Source organism: Cnephaeus nilssonii (assembly GCF_951640355.1).
Source record: "Cnephaeus nilssonii genome assembly, chromosome: 5".
Taxonomy (NCBI): domain Eukaryota; kingdom Metazoa; phylum Chordata; class Mammalia; order Chiroptera; family Vespertilionidae; genus Cnephaeus; species Cnephaeus nilssonii.
Genome location: NC_137076.1, coordinates 18,195,371 through 18,219,566, shown reverse-complemented (window position 1 = coordinate 18,219,566; position 24,196 = coordinate 18,195,371). Strand labels below are relative to the sequence as shown.

At 51.2% G+C, this 24,196-nt stretch overlaps 2 protein-coding genes across 2 annotated transcripts; one reads left to right on the top strand and one right to left on the bottom strand.

Moving 5' to 3' along the window:
* The first annotated feature begins 13,088 nt into the window (after window positions 1-13,088).
* Window positions 13,089-15,222, top strand: GDF15 (growth differentiation factor 15). Its single transcript, XM_079773297.1, has 2 exons — window positions 13,089-13,385; window positions 14,576-15,222. Exons 1-2 carry the CDS (start codon window positions 13,139-13,141, stop codon window positions 15,217-15,219), a joined length of 891 nt encoding a protein of 296 aa, XP_079629423.1. The 5' UTR covers window positions 13,089-13,138; the 3' UTR covers window positions 15,220-15,222.
* Window positions 15,223-16,823: 1,601 nt separating this feature from the next.
* Window positions 16,824-20,373, bottom strand: LRRC25 (leucine rich repeat containing 25). The gene is made up of 3 exons (XM_079773296.1): window positions 19,970-20,373; window positions 18,699-19,492; window positions 16,824-16,963 (listed from the first exon to the last, which is right to left on the bottom strand). The coding sequence occupies exons 2-3, from the start codon at window positions 19,481-19,483 to the stop codon at window positions 16,825-16,827; spliced, it is 924 nt and encodes a 307-aa protein (XP_079629422.1). The 5' UTR covers window positions 19,484-19,492; window positions 19,970-20,373; the 3' UTR covers window position 16,824.
* Window positions 20,374-24,196: the final 3,823 nt, after the last annotated feature.

Genomic DNA, 24,196 nt, shown 5'->3' with positions numbered 1-24,196 from the left:
ATAGAGCGTTGGCCTATCCACTATGAAGGGTCCGAGGTTCGATTCAGATCAAGGGCACATGCCCAGATTGTGGGCTCGATCCCCAGTAGGGGGTGTGCAGGAGGAAGCCGATCAATGATTCTTTCTCATCATTGATGTTTCTATCTCTTTCTCCCTCTCCCTTCCTCTCTGAAATCAATAAAAATATATTTAAAAAAATAAAATAACACTTTAAAAAAGAGAACATGGGTCATTAAATGCTTTTAAAAAAAGAATTATATCTGCAAAGACCCTAAAGGTCACAATTGGAGGTGCCATATGGATGCTGGAATTTGATTCTAATGATTCTGTTTTCTTTATTCTATACTTTTTTTATCTTTTCTCTAATCTTTATTATTTCCTTCCTTCTACTAGCTTTGATTTTAGTTCACTCTTCTTTTCCTCAGGTTATTGATCTGAGATCTATCTTTAAAAATATTTTTATTGATTTCAGAGAGGAAGGCAGAGGGAGAGAGAGAGAGAAACATCAATGATGAGAGAGAATCATTGATCAGCTGCCTCCTGCACTCCCCATACTGGGGATCAAGACAGCAACCTGGGCATATGCCCTGACCAGGAATCGAACCGTGTCCTCCTGATTCATAGATTGATGCTCAACCACTGAGCCATGCTGGCCAGGCTGAGATCTTTTTCAATGTAGCAAGTTATAGCTACCAACTTCTCTATGAGCATTGCCTTTACTGCATCCATAACTTTTAGTGTGTTTTAGTTTTCATTCATCTCTAAATATTTTATAACTAGAGGCCCGTTGCATGAAGATTTGTGAAATAGGTTTTCCTTCCCCTGGCTGCCAGCACTGGTTTTCCTCCGGCACCCGGGACCAAGGTCTTCGCTCTGGCGGCAGCGGAGAAGCCAAGCCTCTTCAGTCTTCAGTCATCTTCAGTCTTCAGTCTTTGCTCAGACCAGAGCCTTCAGTCTTCGCTCCGCGTCTGTGTATGCAAATCAACCCACCACCTTTGTTGGGTTAATTTGCATACTCACTCCTGATTGGCTTGTGGGTGTTGTGGAGGTACAGTCCATTTGCATATTTCTCTTTTATTAGTGTAGATTTCCTATGTGATTTCTTCTTTTACTCAACGTTTGAGTGTGTTGTTTAATGTCCACATATTTGTGAACATTCCAGTTTTCCTTTTGCTATTAATTTCTAGCTTTATTTTATATTCTTTCTGCCCCTTTCTCTGTCTCTCTCTCCTCCTCTGGATTCCCATAATCTGGATGATGCCCCATAGGCCCCCTTTGGACTCAGTTAACTTTTTGTCATTTGTTTTTCTTTCTGGTTTTTAGACTTGATAATTTTGATTGTCCCATCTTAAGGTTTGCTGAATTTTGTTTTATTGTAGCGGGAGAAAATTTTTCGTATAATTTAAATCTTTTAAAATTTATTGAGTGTTTTTTCTTCTGTAACATATGGTCTATACTAGAGGATGTTCCATGAATACTTGATAGCAATGTGTATTCTGCTGTTGCCACATGGAATGTTCTATAAATGTCTATTTGGTCTAGCTGGTTTATAGTGTAGTTCAATCCTCTATGTCCTTAATATTCTGTTTATATGTTCTATCCATTATTAAAAGTGCAGTATTGAAGTCTCTGACTCTTATTGTAGAACTATTTATTTCTCCCTTCAACTCCCTTCAATGTTTACTTCCTATATTTTGGGGCTCTGTTGTTTGGTGCATAGATGTTTATGTATGTACACAGCTTTGAGTTACCATCTAGTGTCCTTTCATTTCAATCTGCAGGACTCCTTTAGCACTTCTTGCAAGGCAGATATAATGGTAACAAACTCTCACAGCTTTAATTTATCTGAGGATGTCTGGATTTCTTTCTCATATTTTAAAAAAAGTATGGCTGGATATAGAATTCTTGGTCAACAGTTTTTTTCTTTCAGTACTTTAAATATGTCATTCCACTGCCTTCTGGCTTCCAAGGTTTCTGGTGAGAAATTGACGGTTAATCTCATTGAGGTGATTTCTCAACACATTTCTCAACACTCCTTGGAATATATATATATATATATATATATATATATATATATATATATATCCAAAAGAACTGAAACAGCTTTTCAAACAAAAACTGTACACACATGTTTATAGCAGGACTATTCACAATAGCCAAACGAAAATACAAATATTGTGTGATTTCATTTACATGATGAAATGTCCAGAACAGGTAAATTCATAAAGACAGGAAGCAGATGAATGCTGTCCAGGGGCTGGGAGGGGGGATGGGCAGTGACTGCTAATGGGAACAGAACCTGAAATGGAGATAATGTGTTCATCTCACTGGGTTTTGTAAGGCATGCGTCTTAAGCACCTGACACATAGTAGGGGCTCAAAAATTTCCCCCTAGTATGTATTCCTTCCCCACACTCTGCTGCAGGAGTAGGTGTGCCCCCCTCCCACTACCACACCACACACTGCTAATGATGTCTCTGTGAGTTTCATGGCCTTTGTCTGGACCACACCTTCCTGTAAGGATCTAATGTCCTAACCCTCAGTCCATATAAATGTGACATTCTTTTGGAAAAGAATCTTTGCAGGTAGAATTAAGTTAAAGATCTTGAATGAGCCCTGGCCTGTGTGGATCAGTGGTTGGAGCATCAGGCCGTGCACCGAAGAGTATGGGTTCAATTCCCAGTCAAGGACATGTATCTGGGTTGCAAATTCAATCTCCGGCCCTGGCTGAGGTGTGTGCAGGAGGCAACAAGTTGATGTGTCTCTCTCACATTGATGTTTCTCTCTCTCTCCCTCTCTCCCTCCTTCCTTCCACTCTCTAAAAAAAAAAAAATCAATGGAAAAAATATCCTCGGGTGAGAGGGAAAAAAAAAATTGAATGAAATCATTCTTGGATTTACAGTGGGCCCTAAATCTAGTGATAGGTATCCTTAGGGAGAGAAGAGGAGAGATAAACAGGGAAGAGGAGAAGCCATGCGAAAACAAAGGTAGAAATTGGCGTGATGCAGCCACAAGCCAAGAATGCCTGGAGCCACAAGAGCTGGTAGAGGCAGAAGGACCCTCCCTGGAGCCTTCAGGGGGAGCATGGCTCTGCAGCAGACCCTGGATTGCAAACTCCTGGCCTCCAGAACTGTGAGAGAACACATTCCTGTCATTTTAAAGCCATCCAGTTTTTGGAAATTTGTTACAGCAGCCAAATGAAACGAAAATACAGGCGTATCTCATTTTATTACATTTCACAGATACTGCATTTTTTTTTACAGAATGAAGGCAAGACCCTTCTCCAGCGGAAAAAAATATATACAAGTTGCTGAAGGCTCAGATGATAGTACGTTTTAGCAATAAAGTATGTACTTTTTTTTTTAGACATAATTCTATTGCACTTTTAATACTCTACAGTATAGTATAAACATAAATTTTATGTGCACTGGGAAGTGAAAAGATTTGTGTGACTTGCTTTATTGCAGCAGTCTGGAACGGAACCTGCAGGTGTGTCTGTGGTGACACTGGGGCTTGGTTCTTGAGAAGAACACAGAGCCAGACACAGACACTCCAGCCTGTGTGGTCAGGACGGGGCCACAGGAAGGCCCTCCGTCTGAAAGAAGCTGGGAGCGAGCAGGGAAGGCTTATGGGAACGTGGACATCAAAGCTGGGACTGAAGAGAGAAATGGGAGCTTGCCAGCAGGGGCCGCCTTTCCAGACTCGCCCAGGCGTACCTGAACCCACCTCCGGCTGAAGCTGGGACCTCATTGCCCAATCACCCACAATAATCGTGATTATTCTAAAATATTGAGGCTGTAGCTCTAATCAAGCCTCATCGATTCCGTGCTGCCCTGTAAGGGGTAATGCAGAGAAACTGTTTGGAAATGTTAGAAAGAAACAATAGTCTCAACATGGAGTCGTTCATTTTAAGTCCCACCAAGACTTCTTACCGAACCTAATTAATAGTTTCAGGCTCTCCCAGGAGTGGAATTTTAAACCAATCAGCCTGGAATTTCCTGGCCCGCACTAGGGAGGTTTTCTGCCTGACGAGACCCCCTGCTTTCCCCTTGGGGAAGGTGACCTTGCCTGAAAATCATCCACTCTTTTACCTTTCTTGTATCTCCCCATTTCTTCCTGGAAAAGCCTCCCATTTTGTAGTTTCTCGGAGCACTTTTCTGTTTATAGATGGGATGCTGCCCTATTCATAACTCGGTCAATAAAGCTAAGTAGACCTCTAAATTCACTTGGTTGGATTAAAAAATATTTTAAAATTATTTTTAGAGAGAGAGGAAAGGGGGGAGAGAGAGAGAGACAGAGAGAGAGAGAGAGAGACATTGATTTGTTGTTCCACTTATTTATTCGTTCATTAATTGTCTCTTACTAGTATATGTGCCCTGACGGGATCGAGCCCAAACCGTGATGTATCGGGACAACACTTGAACCAATCAGCTACCTGGCCAGGGCTGAATTTTTGTTTTTAACGGCAATAGAACAGCAGTTCGTGTCCCTCAAATTTGTAGATTTTAAGATAACTTGCTTTTTGGACTCTTCCAGATCCCCTGCCATGAATGTGTTTGTCTCAAGTCATGAGAAACAAACATTAAAAGTGGGTTTTTGTGTGTTGTGTGCATTTAATGAGGGTGATATAGCCAAGTGGTGAGGGAAAATTCTGGGAGGCTTGGGGCTGAGCCAGGTGGAGGGAATGGCCTGACCCCTGGCCTCTGGCTCTGTTTACCTCCACCCTGGGTTGGCCTCCAGTAAGAATGCAGAGTCCTGGCCCGCTGAGCTCATCGCTGGCTGGCTGCCTGCAGCCTGCCCGCCCCCCCCCCCCCCCCCCCCCACACACACACACACTCCTCCCAGCTTGGCCACAGGACTGGCAATGAAGTCATCAGCTAAAGATGTTTCAAAGGGGAGCCAGAGGGGCCTGGCTGCCAGCAAAGCAGAATTTGGTGAAGTGGAGCCAACATCCCCCTTTCCTGTCCCCAGGGACTTCCCTGGTGCTGTGTCCCCTTGAGAAGTTCCAGGAATAAAATGACCTAATTCGGATGGAAAGGGGGCCACATACGAAACCTGACAAGCTCAGGGGAGGCCTTACAAACCCAGAGACCAAAACTAACCACACAGGATGGTCTGAAAGGACAACTTCTTAACTCAAAGTGAGTCATGGCAGGAAGTCATGTCCCAGGCCAGTGTCTTCCTTGACAAAGGTCAGTCTTCACCTTCACTGAGCCTGTCCATTGTCTTTTTGCATCTCTGATGACATGCCTTTGGGATGTCAGCGAAATCCCCTCAGAGTACAATCTCTCACCAGAGCAGGAGACCACAGAACCCCGCAGTGCTGTCTTGTTCCCCGCATACTATCTCTATGTGCTGTAAATGTGTGTTTTTAAAAATATATATCTTATTGATTTTTTACAGAGAGGATGAGAGAGGGATAGAGAGTTAGAAACATCGATCAGCTGCCTCCTGCACACCCCCCACTGGGTATGTGCCCGCAACCAAGGTACATGCCCTTGACTGGAATTGAACCTGGGACCTTTCAGTCTGGAGGCTGACGCTCTATCCACTGAGCCAAACCAGTTAGGGCTATGTGCTGTAAATGTTAATTGTTAACTGTCCTGCACCCTCCAATGTAAAAGAAGTATTTGTTTCTCCATTTCCTCCAATCTCAGAGATTTCCCTGCTTTACTCCCACCTCCCTAATCTACCACCATTGGCTTTCATGTAACCCCCTCACGTCTCCTCCTTTGACTGTAATGTTCAAAATCAACTGCAAAAGTACCTTCTCCTGAGCATTTTCTCAATCATTTGAGAGTTTTATCTCCTGGCAACTGTCATCACTTTGGCTCAAATAAATTAATAAAATTCTCTACAGGTTTGGACATTTCTTACATTGACAGTAATTACTGGTCCTGAGGGTTAAGTGACACATGCCCACTCATGAGTCAGCAGTTTCGCAGTGGACTACTATACCGCAAGGAGAAGGACAGGTCCCCCAGCAGGTTACAAAGAACACTCATGGAGGTGATGCTGAGGGAAAGATACCAGACAGAAAAGAAGGCACCGTTGGTTCCGTTACATCATTTTAGGAAACAGGCAAATCCATCCATGATAACAGAAGTGGGCATGGCTGGTATCCAGGGGCACTGAGCATGATGGGAGAGAACCCAGGCACATGAGGGAGGCAACCAATCCATGTGCCTCTCTCACATGTCTCTCTCTCTCTCTCTCTCTCTCTCTCTCTCTCCCTCCCTCCCTTCCACTCTCTCTTAAAAAATCAATGGAAAAAAAATCCTCAAGTGAGAATTAACCAAAATATAATAAGTAAAACATAGAATGATATTATGACCCAGCAATACCACTTCTGTGTGTATCCTCACAGAAAATGAAAACAGGTCCTCAGATATAGTATGTGAATGTTAACAGTAGCCCTACCCACACATGCCAAACCTTGGAAACAACCCAAATGACCATCAGTGGGTGAACGGATAAACAAATGAGCTGCATATGAAAAGGAACAAAGCCCGGACACATGCTACAATGTGGATGAACCTTTAAAACAGGCTGAGTGACAGAAGCAGACACAAAGGGCCACATAGTATGTGATTCCAATTATTTTTTTTTTAAATCTGTTTTTACTGATGCTTAGACAGAGAAGGAGGGAGAGGGAGAGAGAGAGAGAAATATGGATTGGCTGCCTCCTGCCTGCCCTTCAGCAGGGACCGAGCCCACAACCCAGGCATGTGCCCTGACCAGGAACTGAACCTGTGACTCTCTGTGCATGAGACAATGCTCAACCAACTGAGCCACACCAGTTATATGTGTGATATTGTTAGCATATGTAGCTAGCTAATATTAATAAAGGAAGGGAGCAAATGGAATCAGACACTAAACCTAATGTACTAGGGAGCTGAATTGGACATTAAGCCTCCTTCACCAGGAAGCCACAGTATTCACAGGTTCCCCAGGGGACAGCCACACCCTCCAGATGAGGGGATCTAACCCCAACCAGGCAGGAAGACGCTCCCCGCCATGAGCCAGGATCACCCAGGGGCAGGGATAAAGCCGCAGGGAAACTCTTCCGCTAGGCGCATGCACAGTAGAAACCTAGATGGCACAGGGGAGGTAGCACACGCACAGTAGACACCAGATGATGAGGTAGCAGAACTTGGGGGCAAGGGCAGTGAGAGCTAAAGTGGGGACATAAAGGGGTGGAGTCTAGCCTGGGAAAATCTAGGAAAAGGATGGGTTTGGATGAGGGCGAAGAACTTTGGAAGGTCCAGGAAGGGATTGGTCCGGGGGAGGGCCCAGCACAAGCCCATGAAGAATTAGGAAGAAGGGCCGAAACCGGTTTGGCTCAGTGGATAGAGCGTCGGCCTGCGGACTGAAAAGTCCCAGGTTCGATTCCAGTCAAGGGCATGTACATTGGTTGCGGGCACATCCCCGGTGGGGGGTGTGCAAGAGGCAGCTGGTCGATGTTTCTCTCCCATCGATGTTTCTAGCTCTCTGTCCCTCTCCTTTCCTCTCTGTAAAAAATCAATAAAATATATTTTAAAAAAAAGAATTAGGAAGAAGGTTGGATGGTTTGAAAGATGGCCTGCTCATTCCCTCAAACCAAGGAAATAGATGGAGGCCCTGGCCAGGTGGCTCAGTTGGTAGGAACATAGTCCCGGGCACCAGAAGGTTGCGGGTTCGATTCCCAGTCAGAGAACATACCTAGTTTTCGGGTTCAATCCCCAGCTCTCTCTCTCTCTCTCTCTCTCTCTCTCTCTCTCTCTCTCTCTCTCTCTCTCTCTCTTCCTAAAAATCTATGAAAATGTCCTGGGGTGAGGATTTAAAAAAAGAAAAAGAAAGAAAATATATGAAGGATTATCAGGAATTTCTGGGCAGTTGCTATAGAGCCTGCCTGCCCTCTACATCCTGGAGGGCATCTTATTCCCCTTCACCCCAATAAGTCTTGATACTACACTTAAACTACTCCCATGCATGTGCACTTTGAAATTCCTTTCTCACCACACCACAAGAAACCATTTTCACTGGCAAAAATAGTGTGACTTACAGTATGAAATATATATTTGGTCTTCCACCCCATTTCTGGTACTGAGCTCCTAAACTTACTGTAGTTTCCTGTGAAGAGCGTGAGGAAGGTGTCTTTTCTATGTTAACACATTGCACACCAGTAGTTTTATTGCTAGCTTTACCCAGTGGCCAGATAAGTTTCTATTGAACAAGTATAAAAAACGTTTTACAAAGTATCGTACTTCAAAAAGATATTAGCTTGTAAGAACATGTGATAAATAACTTCAAAATGCAATGGGTATTTAATTCTAAGGCGTGCCTTTAACATTTATGTAAAACTCCGTGCAATATGAAAACACGAGAATGCTCGTGATCCGCCCGCAATGTGTTAATATAAACACAACACAACTAAGGATGGGGCTGGTGGCCAGGGGAGCCAGCAGCACGGTTAGAAGTTTCAGGTCCACCCCTGACCTCTGGGGAGGGGAGAGGACAGGTACTGGAGGTTGAATCAATCACCAATGGCCAATGACTTAATCAACCATGCCTACATCATGAAGCCTCCATAAAACCCCAAATGATGGGGTTCCAAGAGCTTCCGGGTTGGTGAACATGTGGAGGTGCTGGGAGGGGGGTGCACTCCGAGAGGACACGGAAGCTCCATGGCCCTTCCCCACACCTTGTCCTGTCCATCTTTTCGTCTGGCTGTTGATTCTTTTCTTTTTTTAAAAAAAAAAGTATATTTTATTGATTTTTTACAGAGAGAAAGGGAGAGGGATAGAAAGTTAGAAACATCGATGAGAGGGAAACACCGATCAGCTGCCTCCTGCACACCCCACACTGGGGATGTGCCTGCAACCAAGGTACATGCCCTTGACCGGAATCAAACCTGGGACCCTTGAGTCCGCAGGCCGACGCTCTATCCACTGAGCCAAACCGGTTAGGGCCTGGCTGTTGATTCTTACCTTTTAATACCCTTTGTAATAAATTAGTAATCTGGTGAGTAAATGAGTTTCTGAAGTTCTCTGATCTCTGCTCTGGCAAACTCATGGAATCTAAGAAGCGGGCCGGAAGCACAGATGACCACCTGGACTGGCAGTTCAGTTGGCATCTGGAGAGGGGCCTGGGGTGGGGACAGTCATGTGGGACCGAAAGCCCCGAACCTATGGGATCTGACTCTGTCTCCAGGCAGATAGTGTCAGAACTGGGTTGAGTTAGGGGATACCCAGCTGGTGTGGGAGAATTGTTAGTGTGGGGGACCTCCCCTCCCAACGCTGGAAATTGGGTGCAGAATATTTTAATGTAAAATGTCCAGAACAGGCAAATCAGATTCCAGAGAGAAAGCAGACTAGTGGCCCTGATCGGTTTGGCTCAGTGGATAGAGCGTCGGCCTGCGGACTCAAAGGTCCCAGGTTGGATTCAGGTCAAAGGCATGTACCTTGGTTGCGAGCTCATCCCCAGTGGGGAGTGTGCAGGAGGCAGCTGATCGATGTTTCTCTCTCATCGATGTTTCTAACTCTCTATCCCTCTCCCTTCCTCTCTGTAAAAAAATCAATAAAATATATTTTAAAAAAGAAAAGAAAAAAGAAAGCAGACTAGTGGTTGCTAGGGACTGGGGAAGGGGGACTGGGGAGTGCCAGCTAATGCAGATGGGGTCTCCTTTGGGGATAATGGAAAAGTTCTGGAAAAGATGGTTGTATAATATCATGAGTGTGCTAAAGGCCACAGAATCGTTCACTTTCAAATGTTGGCTCTCTTGTTAATTTCTGTGGAGCCTCCTGCCCTAATAGAGATGGCCTCAGAGAGCCTCCCACTTCTGTGTTCTCAGGAACGCAGGCCTCTGACAGAACTCAGATACAACCTCTGCACAGCCGTGTGAGCATGCGGGGTCTCATGGATGGGTCATCCCTACACCCCTACCCACTTCACCTGCCCCTCCATTTCCTTATCACTAGAGAGGGAATGTCTGAGTGGAAAGAAGAGGCTGGGTTGACCAGCTGCAACCAGGATGGTAGGGGGAGCCCCTGATGAGAAGCCAGGGCCTAATGAAGGTGGGAGGTGGGGCTGGCGCAGGACCCTCCCATTACCCGGTGAGAACCCACTGCACGGAGCTGAGGCGGAGCCTCAGGGCGCTGGTGTCGTGGCTGGCCGAGGCAGCCCGTGGTTTTGTGCTGGGGGAGGGGCTGGATCCTGTTCTTCCAGTGGGAGCCTTGCTCTGTGGCCTCCATTGATGCCCTGCCTCTTGCCTGCACACACCTGTCACACTTTACAGACCTCTACCATCTGCCATCTTCTCCGCAGCACAGGGACCAGTGCCAGGGGCCAGGAGTCCTGAGCAGTGGAGGAAGGTCTGGGTGACTCAGGGGGAAGGGTTCCTGGAGCACCCCATGCCCCATCACCTTCTGGTGGCTAGTCCTGACACCAGCCCTTTCTGCCCTAAACCTCAGCACCCCAATTCCTTGCCACCTCCTCTCTGGGCCCAGCAAGGGCCTGGGGCTTCCTCCTTTCCCCAGCCTTCCAGAAACCCCAGCCTGGGGCAGAGAGAGCCAAGCGCAGACCCTCTCAGTCAAGAGGGTGGCACTGGAATTTGGATTATGATAGTGTGGACCCCCAGCATGTGCAAACCCCCACTCCCCGTGTGTCCTCCCCACAGCCCTGACACGAGTTCTGTTACCACCATTTTTTTTCTTTAATATTTTTATTGATTTCAGAGAGGAAAGGAGAAGGAGAGAGATAGAAACATCAATGACGAGAGAGAATCATTTATTGCCTGCCTCCTGCACACCCCCTACTGGGGACCGAGCCCGCAACCCAGGGATGTGCCCTTGACTGGAATCGAACCCGGGACGCTTTAGTCCGCAGGCCCCCACTCTATCCACTGAGCCAAAACAGCTAGGGCAACCACCTTTTACAAATGGGGAAACTGAGGCTCTGCTGGTTGAAGCCCCTTGTGCCAAGTGTCCGGGAGAGGAGGGGCGGGAATGTGAACACAGAATGGCTCCTCTGGAGCTGACAGCTGTCTCAGCTGATGGGTCTGGATCAGGGCAAAGTCTTGGAGGTTTTTATATTTGGGGAAAACCATAAATAGACGGGGGGAACTTCAGAGTCCCATCCCAGGTCTAGAAATACCAGGGAAACACATGGTCCAGAAGAAGGCCAGACATGTGTGAGGTCCCCATTGTGGAGTCACCCCCTAAAAGCTATGTACCTTCTTGTGCCCCGGGGTTTGGTTCCCTTATCCATTCATGGAAATGAATGGTGCCTGCAGCCTGGTGTCCAGTGAAGGCTGTGGTCTCACCATTATTCATCTGCAGGCTGCCACCTTGGACAGCACCCCTGCGCTTGGCTCTCTCTGCCCCCTGCTGACCTTGCTCTGCCATGTGAGGGTGACTCAGCACTCTGGAGTAACGCTGGGGCTTGGCCTCTGCTGGTGTGTGTCGGGGGAGGGAGCCCTAGCTCCTTGCCTAGTCATCCCTACATCCTTTATTGAGTGCTTACCTTGTGCCAAGCTGGTGGGGCAAGACGCCCAGCCTCCTGACCAGCTGCTGTCAGGATGTTAGGATGAGCACATGTGTTTACTAAGCACCTGCTGATTACCTGGGAGGTCACAGGGACCTCAGGACTTTCCTATCGCCTGGTATAATTCCACTATTCCACTGCACAGAGCTAAGGTTGACTCAGGGGGGTGCGAGGGGGGTACGAGGGGGTGCAGAAGGGAGGCTAGGCTTGGCTGGCCTAGCACGGCTGGTGGGTATGTGCTGGGAGAGAGGGCTGAACTCCGTTTTCCCAGTAGGAACATGGCTGTGTGGCCCCCATTGACCCTTGTACTTCTTGCCTGCACACTCCTATCACACGTTACACATTCCCACCATCTGTCTCACACTGCTGCCCACCCTCTCCATAGCACAGGGGCCAGTGCCTGGGGCCAGGAGTCTTGAGCAGCGGAAAAAGCTCTGGGTGACCCAGGAGGAAGGGTGTTCCTGGGGCACCTTCTGCCCCTTCACCATCTGGTGGCTGGACCGAACACTAGCCCTCCCTGCCCTAAAGTGCAGCACTCCAATTCTCTGTCACCTACTCTCTGGGCCAGCCAAGGAACTGGTGCCCAGAGTGGCTTTATCCCTGCCCAAATCTTCCAGGAACCCCCAAGTCTGGGGCAGACAGACTCAACACTGCCAGTGCTGGGGGTCAGGCTTGAGTTGGAGGAATGAATGGAGGAGGGGCTTTTTAAGTAGGGTTTTGAAGAATGAGTAGGAGTTTCCTAGATGAGGATGAATAACTGCAAAAAATACCCAGTATATGAAGCACCTACTATATGCCTGCCGTGTCCTTTATACATCATGTAACCTTCTCTCCATTGAAAGACTCAGTCCTTACTTCCCAAATAAACAGAGGTGTGATGGAGAGAAATGACTTGCCCAGGTAACACTTTTTGGCTCTTTCTGGCCCTTTCTCCTCTGCTTTTTCTTTCTTTCTTTTTAAATATATATATATTTTTATTTCAGAGAGGAAGGGAGAGGGAGAGATAGAAACATCAATGATGAGAGTCATTGATCGGCTGCCTCTTGCACGCCCCCTATTGGGGATCAAGCCCGCAACCCAGGCATGTGCCCTTGACTGGAATCGAACCTGGAGTCTTCAATCCGCAGGCCGGTGCTCTATCCACTGAGCCGAAACAGCCAGGGCTGCTTTGTTTTTCAGTATCTTCAGCCTTTGGTTCTAACCAGCGAGGGAAGATAGGAAACACCATCAGGAAAGAAGGCCACTTCTTAAGCTCTTGCTGTGGAGTTTAGCACATAATAACGTTGTGGGGTTTTTTTTTTTTGAGAAAATCATTCTTCCCATCAGCCCACCAGCCTGGGATGATGCCCCCATTTCACAGAAGTCTCAGAGGCACCCCTGGGCCCCAGCGTCCCCAGGAGCACCAGCCTCAAGCTTCTCCCCCAGAAAAGCAGCCACAGACCCTGCCCAGCTGTGGTCCCTGGAGTGTTTACTGTGCCGGCTGGACCAGGCAGGCGGGGGCGGACAAAGTCCGGGGAATATAAAGGTCTGGCAGCAGCGTCCGGTCAGTCACAGCTCAGAGCACAAGGAGCACAGCTCTGCCCGGGCAGGGCCCCACCACTCCGCGCTGCCCTGTGATGATGCTGCTGGTGCTGCTGACGCTCTCCTGGCTGCCCTGCGGAGGCGCCCTCTCTCTTGCCCAGGAGCACCTCCGGGTCTTCCCAGGACCCTCACGCGCGCACTCCAGTCCGAATAGCTCCAGATTCCAGGAGTTGAGGAAACGCTACGAAGATTTGCTGACCAGGCTTCGAGCAAACCAGACCTGGGAAGACTCGAACCCTGACCTCATCCCTGCCTCTCACGTCCAGATACTCACCCCAAAGCGTGAGTGAAATCTCAAATACACCCCCCTACACACCCAAGCAGCTTCTATCATCTAACCAGTGGTTCTGAGTTATACAGCATTATGCTGAGCCTCAGTTTCCCCATCTGTGAGCCGGACAAATACGTCCCTCCTCCGGGCTGACTGGGGAGCTAGCGTCCCTGTTTTCGTTGGGACAGGAGAGGCTTAGCCAACGTGGGAGAGGAGAATTACATCTCCTCGGATAGCAGATGGGGAAACTGAGGCGGAGAGAAGCCAGCGACTCTCCTGAAGGCTCACCTCGCCTGGAGAGCCCCGAGATGAGGTCTGGCCGGGTGCGTGGTCCCGGTCCTTGAATGTAGCTGGGGCTGAGGGTGGGTGGGATCCAACAGGATGGGTGCAGGGGCAGGGCGGGGGATGGGAAGGGGAGCAGGAGGGGCTCAGTGCACAAAGAGGGGAAGAATCCACTCGGACTGGTTCTGAATCTGATGCAATCTCGCTACAAGGCACTGCTAAAGTCGCACGTGATAGGTGCCCTGAAAGAAGGAGGGGAGTATTTCCGCGCCCTCCAAGGAGACTCGGGGAGGCGGAGAGGGCAAAAGAAGATCTGGCCTGCGCTGGAACTGGGAGGGGTTGGGGAGAGGGTGTCAAACCAGAATTGATTTTACCCCGCCCTAATCCCACTGGTGCTGTGAGACTCCAGGTCAACCTCTCGCCCTTTTAGTCTAACAAACCGTTGGTGCTCATGCAGCAACTCAAATGCCAGTCTCTGTAGTAGCCCCAACACCTGTCCCAGCCTGGGGGTCTGCGAATCCTGGGGAGCCTGATACCCTTCATTTCTCAGGTGGGAAACCGAGACCCAAGGAGTTGAAAACAGTGTCTGGTTGCTGAAACCCTAGCCCCAGGCACTTAGTAGGCCTTCAACGAAAATGTTTTTGACTGCCAGGAGGAGGCAGAATCAGCATTTGACTAAGCACCTACTGTGTGCCATGCACGGTGGTGACCAGGCAGACAAATCCCTACCAAATAAAATAGGGTGGTGCCTATTTTAGGTAGGTTGGAGGGATTCAGGGAAAGAGTGTGGCTGGTGGAGGAGGGGTTTATGCAATGGCCCTGAGGTGGGATCCAACCTGGCCTGTGGGAGGAAATGGGCACCCTCACGCCCGGCACATAGTAGGCCCGTGAGTGACTGGCCTTCCTCTCTCTCCCACAGTGAAACTTGGACCAGGCGGCCACCTGCACCTGGGCATCCCCAGGGCCAACCTGACTAAGGGGCTCCCCGCAGCCTCCCGCCTGCATCGGGCCCTGCTCAGGCTGTCCCCGACGGAGTCCGGCTCGTGGGATGTGACGCGGCCGCTGCAGCGTCAGATCGGCTCCGGTGTCTCCCGGGAGCCCGCACTGCGTCTGAACTGGCTGCCGCCATCTGATCGGTTGCGGGCGGCCTCGACTTCTGCGGGGCTCCGGCTGGAGCTGCACTGGCGGCCACGCGCCGCCAGGGAACGCCGCAGCACGCATGCGCGCGCTCAGGACGGCTGCCCGCTCGGGGAGGGCCGCTGCTGCCGCCTGCGGAGCCTGCGCGCAACGCTGGATGACTTGGGCTGGGCCGACTGGGTCCTGGCGCCCCGCGAGCTGGATGTGCGCATGTGCAGCGGCGCGTGCCCGAGCCAGTTCCGGTCGGCTAACAGGCATGCGCAGATGCTGGCGCGTCTGCACCGCCTGAAGCCCGAGGGCGTTCCCGCGCCGTGCTGCGTGCCCGCCAGCTACGAGCCAGTGGTGCTCCTGCACCGGGACAGCGAGGGCCGCGTGTCCCTCACGCCCTTCGACGACCTCGTGGCCAGCGACTGCCACTGCGTCTGAGCGGACCTAGACCTTCATCGACGGCCCGTGCTCGGTGGAGGTGACCTCAGTCCTTGCCTGTCGAATGGAATGGGCTAGTGGGACCCGAAATACGCAATGACAACCATTGCTGTCTGCGGCCTGCCGCCAAAAACAACGTTTTTATAAGTTGATATTTATTATTAATTTATTGGGGTTACTGGCCTGAGGACCAGAGAGCTGGGGAGGGCTGATCCAGCAGGGTGTACATTTATTTAAACTGTGGAAATAAAAATGAATCTGTCAGACCTGACTCCTGTGATGCCTGATCTGGGGACCTTGGGAAGAGCCTGCCCCTCCCTGGCCTCAGTTCTCACAGGGACCTAAGATAGGGGTGAGTGGAAGGTTCAGTGAATGGGCAGGGGGGCGTTCTTGGAGCTGACAGGCAATTGGATGGTGCTGGTAACCCTTCAAGGGCAGCCTGGGGCATGCATCCCTCTCTCATTTCTCTGGGTCTCAGTTTCCCTCTCCCCTCATCTCTCAGTACTCCTGTTTCTGGATGAGTTAAGATATCAGTGTATTAGAGCTAAACAGACTTAGAGCCCAGCTAGTGTGGCTCCGTGGTTGGGCATTGACCTATGAACTAGGGGGTCATGGTTCAATTCCTGGTCAGGGCACATGCCTGGGTTTCAGGCTCCACCCTGTGCAGGAGTCAGTCGATCAATGATCCTCTCTCATCATTGATGTTTCTATCTCTCGCTCCCTCTTCCTCTCTGAAATAATAATAAAAAAAAAACATTTTAAATAAACACAGACTGAGAGACCAACTCTAACACTGCATTTTACAGATGGAGGGAACGAGATGCGTGGAATTAATGGCAGAGTTAGGACATGAACTCATGCCTCCTGACGCCCCAGCCATAGTTCTGCAACTATTAGGGTGTTTACGAGTAAGAAAAAGAGGAAGGGGTGGGATTATGGGCAAAAGGAGTGGCATGGGTAAATGGCTTAGGACAATGAAAGCTTCAGAAGGGAGGTGGGCGAGGCCCAGACCAGAAGGGCAGAGGGGTGGGACAGGCAGTGAGGTGGAGAAGGCTGGGCCGTACAGTCCTCAAATACCAGCCTGCGGACCCAGGGACAATGGGGAGCCACAGAGGGTGTGTGAGCAGGGGAAGGACACAGTCCTGATTCATGAGTTACATAAATCCCTCCAGGGCTGGCGTGGGCTGCCCTGGGGACTGAGCCTGGATGCCAGGGACCTGGGAGGGGACCGGAGAGGGACAGAGGGGAGGGGCTGGGGAGAAATTCAGGAGTCTCCATAGACCCAGTCTTGAGAGCTCAGGAAGTCACTGACAGGAACCTTCTCCCTCTGAGCCAGCAGCCTCACCAGCCCCACAGTGTTTATTGAGCACCATCTGCACACCGAGAGGAAGGTGACAATGGAGTTGACACCGTGAACCCCGTGTCTGTGTTGGAGTCTCCTCTTCCCTTTCTAGCAGCCGAGGGGGCTGAAGAGCAGAGCAGGAGCTGGGGAGAGGGCTGCAAGGACAGTCCTTCCCTATCCCTATTCCTCAGGCTGGGAGACTGAGGCCAGGGGAGATCCAGAATGGCCCGATCACCTGGAATGGGGCAGGCTGGAGTTCAGGCTCAGTGCCCTGTCATCACGTACTCATCTTCGAGTGCTGGAGCCTGGCCCGGGAACTGCAGGTTGCCGTAGACGGGCTGGGAGGCCCGGCAGAGGTCCTCGTAGTTCATGTAGAAGTCACTGTCCTCTGAAGGGTGAGTCCTGTGGGGACAGACAGATGGGTAGGAAGGAGGACTCTGGGGGGAAGCACATCAGCTTTGAGAGGCAAAGGAAGTTCAGTGACCCTGTCCACTCCCCATTCACATATGAAGAAACTGAAGCCAGGGACGCGTTCTCCCAGCCTAGCAACTTTCTCTGAGGAAAGGAAGTCAGAGGCAGTGAGTCAGGGAAGGTTCTGTGCATTCAGCACATAATGCTGAGGTCTGAGGACTTAGGGCCATTGTAGCATTTTTTTTTTTCTTCCTTAAAGTTGAGGTGTTGTCTGTTTTTTTACATTACAATCTAGCCTTCAGTTTCTTCTCGAAAAAATTGGTGGCTCTGGCCACATCAGCCCCATAAACATAAGTGGCTGGAGCCGGTGTCTGCCCTTACAGATGGGCAATGTTTCCATGGTCCCTGAAGCAGCAGACTTTGTGGCCACAAAATAAAAGTAAGTCTCGGAGACTTACTTTCTGCGCCCATACATTAGTTGGGGAGGAGATTGCTCCTTAGGAATGTTTAGCTGTGGTAGGCAAGACCCCCAGAGAAGAACTTTCCTTCCTCCAGAACATCTTAATCCCACCCTGGGTCCTCTTGTAACAAAGGCCACTTTGGGTAAGTGGTGTCTATCACTCATTCACACTTTAGTATGAATTACTCCAAACACATATATGGTTGTACAGGCATGGACAGGACTGGGAGTCAGAGTTTGTTTCCTTCCTCTGCTTCTGACTCACAGTGTGACCTTGGGAAAGTCATTTCCCTTCCTCCCAGAGCCTATCTTTCTGCATCTGTAAAATGTAGAGTGGGAATGACGCATTCAATCCTAAATGTTTTTGGAAGAGACTGGCCCTGAGCCCGTAGGGACAGGGAAGCAGAGGGGAGCATCAGGCAGAGCTAAGCTGCTTTAGCAAGTCTAGTTCCCTCACATCCCTACCGCAGACCACTTCTGCTTTTAAGCTGTGTTTTCATCTGTTTTGCATATTCTCTCATTTCTCATCAATAGATTCCCATTGCTTCCCCATCCCCACCCCCAAACTGGATCTCACCATCCAAACTCAGCCAGGACCCTGTTCCCTTCTTGCTTGTATCCTCCCAACCCCTTCAGCCTCAGCTCTAATGTTTTGCTGTCTCCAAACGCATTGACGGTAGTTTCTCTGTTCTCTCCCACCCTCTGACATCTGTTTCTGCCGGTGCCTCCCCCTGAAATCCCATCCACTTCTCATCCAGCCTGGAAAAGTTGAACCTACCTAACCCCAGTCTGATCTAGAGACGTTGGGGCTTTGTATAGGGGAGATGGACACAGATGTCTTTCTTAGCATCTCTCATGTGTTCAAGGGAGATGGAGGGAGGGCTGTCCCCATTACACAGAGACAGAACTAGTGTTTCAGAGACAGCGCTGGGTCACCAGAAATCTGCACCCAGGCTACGGACCGGTACCACAGAGCCCCCACTCTGCCTAGAGCCCTTGCCTCCTCTCTCCCTGTCCTTGGCGGCCAGAAACTGGGTTTGTAGGTCATGAAGGGAGTTTGTCCTATCCACAGGGGCTCACTTATTCTTACCCAAACTCCATAAGGTAGGGTTGCTGTTATCCCCATTTTAGAGATGAGGAACTGAGACCCGGAGGGGGAAAAGCTAATTGCTAGAGATCACACGGCCTGCAAGAGGCAGAGCTGGGATTTGAACCCTGGCCCTCTGGCTCCAGAGTCTTACAGGCAAATGTGTGTGGGTCACTCACCCGTGTTTGGCCGACTGGTGCTTGGCAGGTGGCTGGCCTATGAACACATTCTCATAGTCAGGTGTGTGGGGTCTGGGTAGGGTGGCTTCTGGTTGATTAAGGCTGAGGCTCCGGCTACTGTATTTCGGCTGCCAGCCTGAGCTGGGCCTGGGACCACCGGGAGCAGCCCATGTTTTGTCCTGGCTCTGGCTCCTGGGTGACCAGCGTGACCGGAATCTCCAGAGCAGCAATGAGCCAGCTATGGTGAGCCCAAGGAGCAGGCTTCCACTGGCCGCCAGTGCCCCAATGGCCGCCCCGCTCAGGCCAGGGGAGCAGCTGACCTCCAGGAAGGCGGAGAGGTTGTGCCAGGTGAAGGCGCCCGCGTCCAGGCACTGCAGGGGCAGCTGGTCAGAGCAGTTGTCCTGCCGGACCCGGTGCCAGGAGGCGAGGGCGCAGCGGCAGTCAGCCTTCAAGTCAAGGGCGCAGCGCTCTGCCAGCTCCGCATCCACGCGGTCCAGGGGGTTGTTGGTCACATTCAGGATCTGCAGCTTTTCCAGGCGGGCGAAAAAGGACCACGGGAGCTCCCGGAGGCCGTTCCCAGACAGGTCGAGGAGGAGCACGCTGCTGGCCTGCAGAGACCTGTTCCAGGGAATGATCAGGCCTTGGCCACTGAAGTTCAAACATGTGGCCGTGAACTCCGTGTTCCAGTCCACGTCCCCCGAGGACACGTTGCAGGACAATCCCAGGCTGCATGGATCCTGCAGGAGCAGCAGCAACCACAGCGCCCACGGCAGGGCGCGCCCCATTCAAGCAACCTAGGCAGAGACACCAGAATCCAAGCCCTGACCTTGGCCTGTGGTCGCTCTCACTCACCCTCGACACCTGGGTTTATTGCGAGTTGGGTTTGTTTGCCGTTAATAGCTCGGGACAGCTCAGGACGCTTTGGGTCAGAGGCAGCCCCTCACTTGTAGCCCCCTTATTGTTGGGCTCTGGCCTCCAGCCTCAGTCTTCCCCCTCCGGGGAATGGGTGCATAGCCCCCGGTGCCAGTCCCGGCGCAGCCCCTTCTACCATTTGGGTTCCCTGGGCTTGGCCTAATCCCCCGACCTTTCGGGCGGCTTCATTGGCCAAGACGGAAGTATATGCAAATGAGCTGTTGCCCGGCAGAGGGCCGGCCTCCGAAGTACCGCGGCTGGGAGTCCGGGGCTGCGGTGGGTGGATGGGGGGGTGCCCCTGCACAGACCCCAGTTCTAGCCTCTGTCCTATCTTTGCGGTCCCATTACCACGCCTTTACCTGGGCGTTGCTGGAGAGCTCCGGCGCCGAGGACCTTCGTGGTGGATCACCCGGACCCGGGCGCACAGAAGCCGGCGCCGCCCGCTCAGATCCCCTGCGGTCGGTCCCTAGCGCTCCTCCGACTCCGCACCCAGCGACGCAGGGGAAGAGGAACTGGAGTCCGGGTGGAGTGCAGAGGGCAAGAACGAAGAAGACACAGAGAAGACCCGCCCTTCTGCGAGGCCTCCAGGCCCAGGATTCTCACGGGAGGGGGAAGGGCGGCCCGCTTCCCTCTCGCTGGAACCCAGGCAACCCCCGCTAATATCCCCGCTGACTACTACCTCGTCAACTCACTTCCTGGTCTCAGCTCAGTTGACTCCCAGCCCTTGCATTCATTTATTCATGCCACAGACACCATCCAGGGCCCCCAGAGGCCTCAGCCCTGTCCGGGTTCCCGAGGAACACCCAGTCCTGAGAGAGGACAGAGCTGTACGCAGACACCCTAGTCCCACGGAGTCAGGACACGGTCCTGGAAGGCTTCTTGGGGGAGGAGACATTAAAATTGGAGCTTCAACACGTGAATAGAAGTTTGCTGAGGATCCCTAAAACCTGCCTTTGACTCTCCAAGCTCCTCCTCTCCTCCACAGACTCAGCACTCTTGCTCATGTACAAAGAGGCCTCCATGCTAAGGGGTTGGTGAGGAGGTTCCCTAGGGGAGAGGACATTGAGTCTGGGGCTTGGAGAATGACAGGCAGAAGCAAACCCATTTGCAGATTCTAGGCAGAAGGCACAGCAGGAGCAAAGACCTTGGCCCTGGGCTCAGAGCATGGGCCCTGGGACTGTTGGTGAGCAGGGGAGTGGCTGGAGTGGACATGCTAAGAGGAGGAACTGATAGTGTGTGTGTGTGTGTGTGTGTGCAGAGGAGCAGAGGCACAGGCCTCGAAGCAGGCTGAGTGGGGCTTATTCCAGGGCCATGGGGAGCCAGAGCAGATGTGTGAGCTGGGGAGGGGCATTGTGTCAAGACTTACAACTGGAGTGAGTCTAGGAACTGGGGAGGGAAACCAGGGAGGAGACCAGTATCCCCAAGGGAGAGGATAGCCCGAGTCAGACCTGAAGGATAGTGACAAAAGTGAGACTGAGAAGGGAGTGGACAGGGCTGGGCTGGGAGAAGGTCTTAGCTTCAGTGGGGTCCTGGCATATCAGGCAGATTGAGTTCACTTCCATTCTGGCCCCTGACTCGCTATGCAACCGTAACGGCTCTGTGCCTCAGTTTCCACCTCTGTAAAATGGGGTAAGTGCTAAGAGCCTTCCAGATTCCGGGAGGCTGCAGTCCACGCCTTCCACCTCCCCCTCTCCTCAGACTCTGCTCTTCCCATTTCCGTACTCAGAAGAATTCGGAGACTTTTCAGAAAGGGTTGCAAATTGTTCTTCAACACACCCCAAGTTACTCCAAATAAGAAAATGTAAATTGCAGCTCTGAGACCGTTTGTTTTCACCTATCAGATTGGCAAGCATTCCAAAGTGTGATACGCCCGTGCTGGCTGGGATGTGGGGAAACAGGCAATCTCGCACACTGCTGGGGGAATAGCCACAGCGCCGCCCCCGGAAAGGCACCCCGGCACAGGCCACCAGAATCATGAACACCTGTGCCCACTCACCCAGCAACCCCACCCTGGGACTCCCCCAAAATATCTACGTTTGCAAAATGACAGGGGTGTAAACTGATGAAGGATGAACACACGTGGTCCCTCCACACAGTGGAATATTACTCAGCCATAAAAAGGAGTGAAGCATTGGTATCTACAATGTGGATGAACCTGAAAGACATGCCAAATAAAAGCAGCCAGACACAAAAGGCCACGTGTTGTATGATCTGGGAAATGCCCAGAACAGGCAAAGGTAAATCCATAGAGACAGAAAGCACATTAGCGGTTGCCAGAGTCTGGGGTAATGGGAAATGGCTATGAATGGGGCCGAGGTCTCCTTTTGGGTGATGGAGATGTTCTGAAACTAGACAGAGGTGATGGTGGTACAACATGAATGCACTAAAATGCCACTGAATTGTTCACTTTAAAATGGTTAAAATGGCCCGGCTGGCAGGGCTCAGTGGTTGAGTGTCGACCTGTGAACCAGGAGATCACTGGTTTGATTCCTGGTCAGGGCACATGCCTGGATTGTGGGCTTGATCCCCAGTGTGGGGCATGCAGGAGGCAGCTGATCAGTGATTCTCTCTCATCATTGATGTTTCTATCTCTCTCTCCCTTGCCCTTCCTCTCTGAAGGAAGAGAGGAAAGGAGAGAGAAGCACTGATTTAAAAAATATATATATTTTTTAAATTGATTTTAGAGAGAGGAAAGCAGAGGGACAGAGAGATAGAAACATCAATAGGCTGCCTCCTGCACGCCCCCTACTGGGGGTTGAGCCTGCAACCAGGGCACGTGCCCTGATCAGGAATTGAACCGTGACTTCCTGGTTCATGGGCGGACATTCAACCACCGAGCCACGCTGGCCCAGCAGAAACATTGATTGGCTGTTGCACTTATTTATGCATTCACTGGTTGATTCTTGTATGGTGCCTTAACTGGAGATCGAACCCACAACCTTGGTGTACTGGGAAGATACTCTAATCAACTGAGCTACCCAGAGCCGGGGCTAGGGTGGCACCTTTTTAATGGGATGAGCAAGGGAATCCTTACTGAGAAGGATAAAGGAGCTCATTGAGTAAGGAGATGGGGGAAGGGCGCCCAATGTATGGAACAGCTTATGCAAAGGCCCCGGGGTGGAAGCTGCCTGGGTGAAAGCAGATGTCTCCAAGAGAAAATGTTAACTGAAAAAAGCAAATAATAATAGTAATAATAATAATAATAATAATTTTCTAGATTTCATTTGCCTACAGAAACTTTGGATGAAACATGAAAAACAAATACCCATAGTTACCTCTCAATGGCAGGCAGATGGGAGGGAGAACCTACCAGGTACATTTTACTATTTTTTATTTTAGGATCCTATCATTTCATAGGAATGCGAATCATAGTTTGCACATTCAATCAAAACATTAAAATTAGCCAGCAAGTACACACAGGACACTCAGGTTTTCAGGACAAGAAGGACAGGGGGTCCCACCGGGCCCAGGTGCAGGCGAGCCATCTCCCATCCCCCACATCCTGGAAGGAGTTGGTAGTGTCCAACGCGGAGGCCTCTTAGAATAAGAGGAAATGAGCAAATGAGGAAGCACCAGACACCCGGGCTGTGGGGGAGGGGGCAGGCAGGCCTGGGGCCTGGGATGGTAGGTCTGGGGGAACTAGGGGTTTGGGGTCTGACATATCTGGGTGTCCTGGGGTTCGGGAGGCTTAGGTCCTGCAGCTTGGGTGTCTGGAAATTCCTTGCATTTGGGGGGTCCTGGGGTCTGGAGCATGTCACAGGTTTAATAGGCCTGGGGTCTAGGTCTCCTGCTGTTGTCCCAGCGGGCCGTGCCCAGGACTGTGGAAGGGAGGAAACGCTGGCTCCGCTGGCCCCCACCCTGGCTGAGGGGAGCTGGAAGCTTCTGGAGGGCACATGTTCATACTCCCCTTCCTGCCCACCTGGCACACACTGAGCAGGTCCTGGGCCTGAGTTCCAGGAAGGGCCGGCCCATCCCATCAGCACAGAGAGCTCCAGAGACCCTGAGAGACCCCCAGACACACTCAGAGAGAGACACACTGGGAGTTCCCTCAGTTCAGCTACATTAGCCCAACACTCTCTGATGCCCTCACCCACCCTCGCTGGGTGAGGCCTTGGACTGGGCCCTGCCCCTAGGAGCCCCTAGACTTCCTGGCCCAGCCCCCTTCCTGGCTTCCTGCCGTCTCCATCCTCTCCTTTGAAACCCCACCCCTCTCTTGGAGTCCAGTCCCCCCCAGGGGAGGGGAGGGGAGGGGGCAGCCGGACACAGCAGCAGCAGAGGCTATTTAGGGGGCGGGGGATCTTCAGGCCTCAGCGGGGCTCTGGAGCCAGCACGTCAGGATAGAAGCCGGGTGTGACTGCCAAGGGCTGGACCCGGGCAGTGGAGCCCACACGTTTACCTGCAACGTGGGTGACCCCAGACCTGTATGCATTCATTCAGCAGACATGGCTGAGGTATGCTTGGCCACTTGATCGCTGTGTGATCTTGGGCCAGTACCTTAACCTCCCTGTGCCTCAGCTGGCTTTCTTCTCTTAAAATGAGGACAGTCCTGACCACTGGGTAGGGCAGCTGTGAAAGGCTGGGAGGCA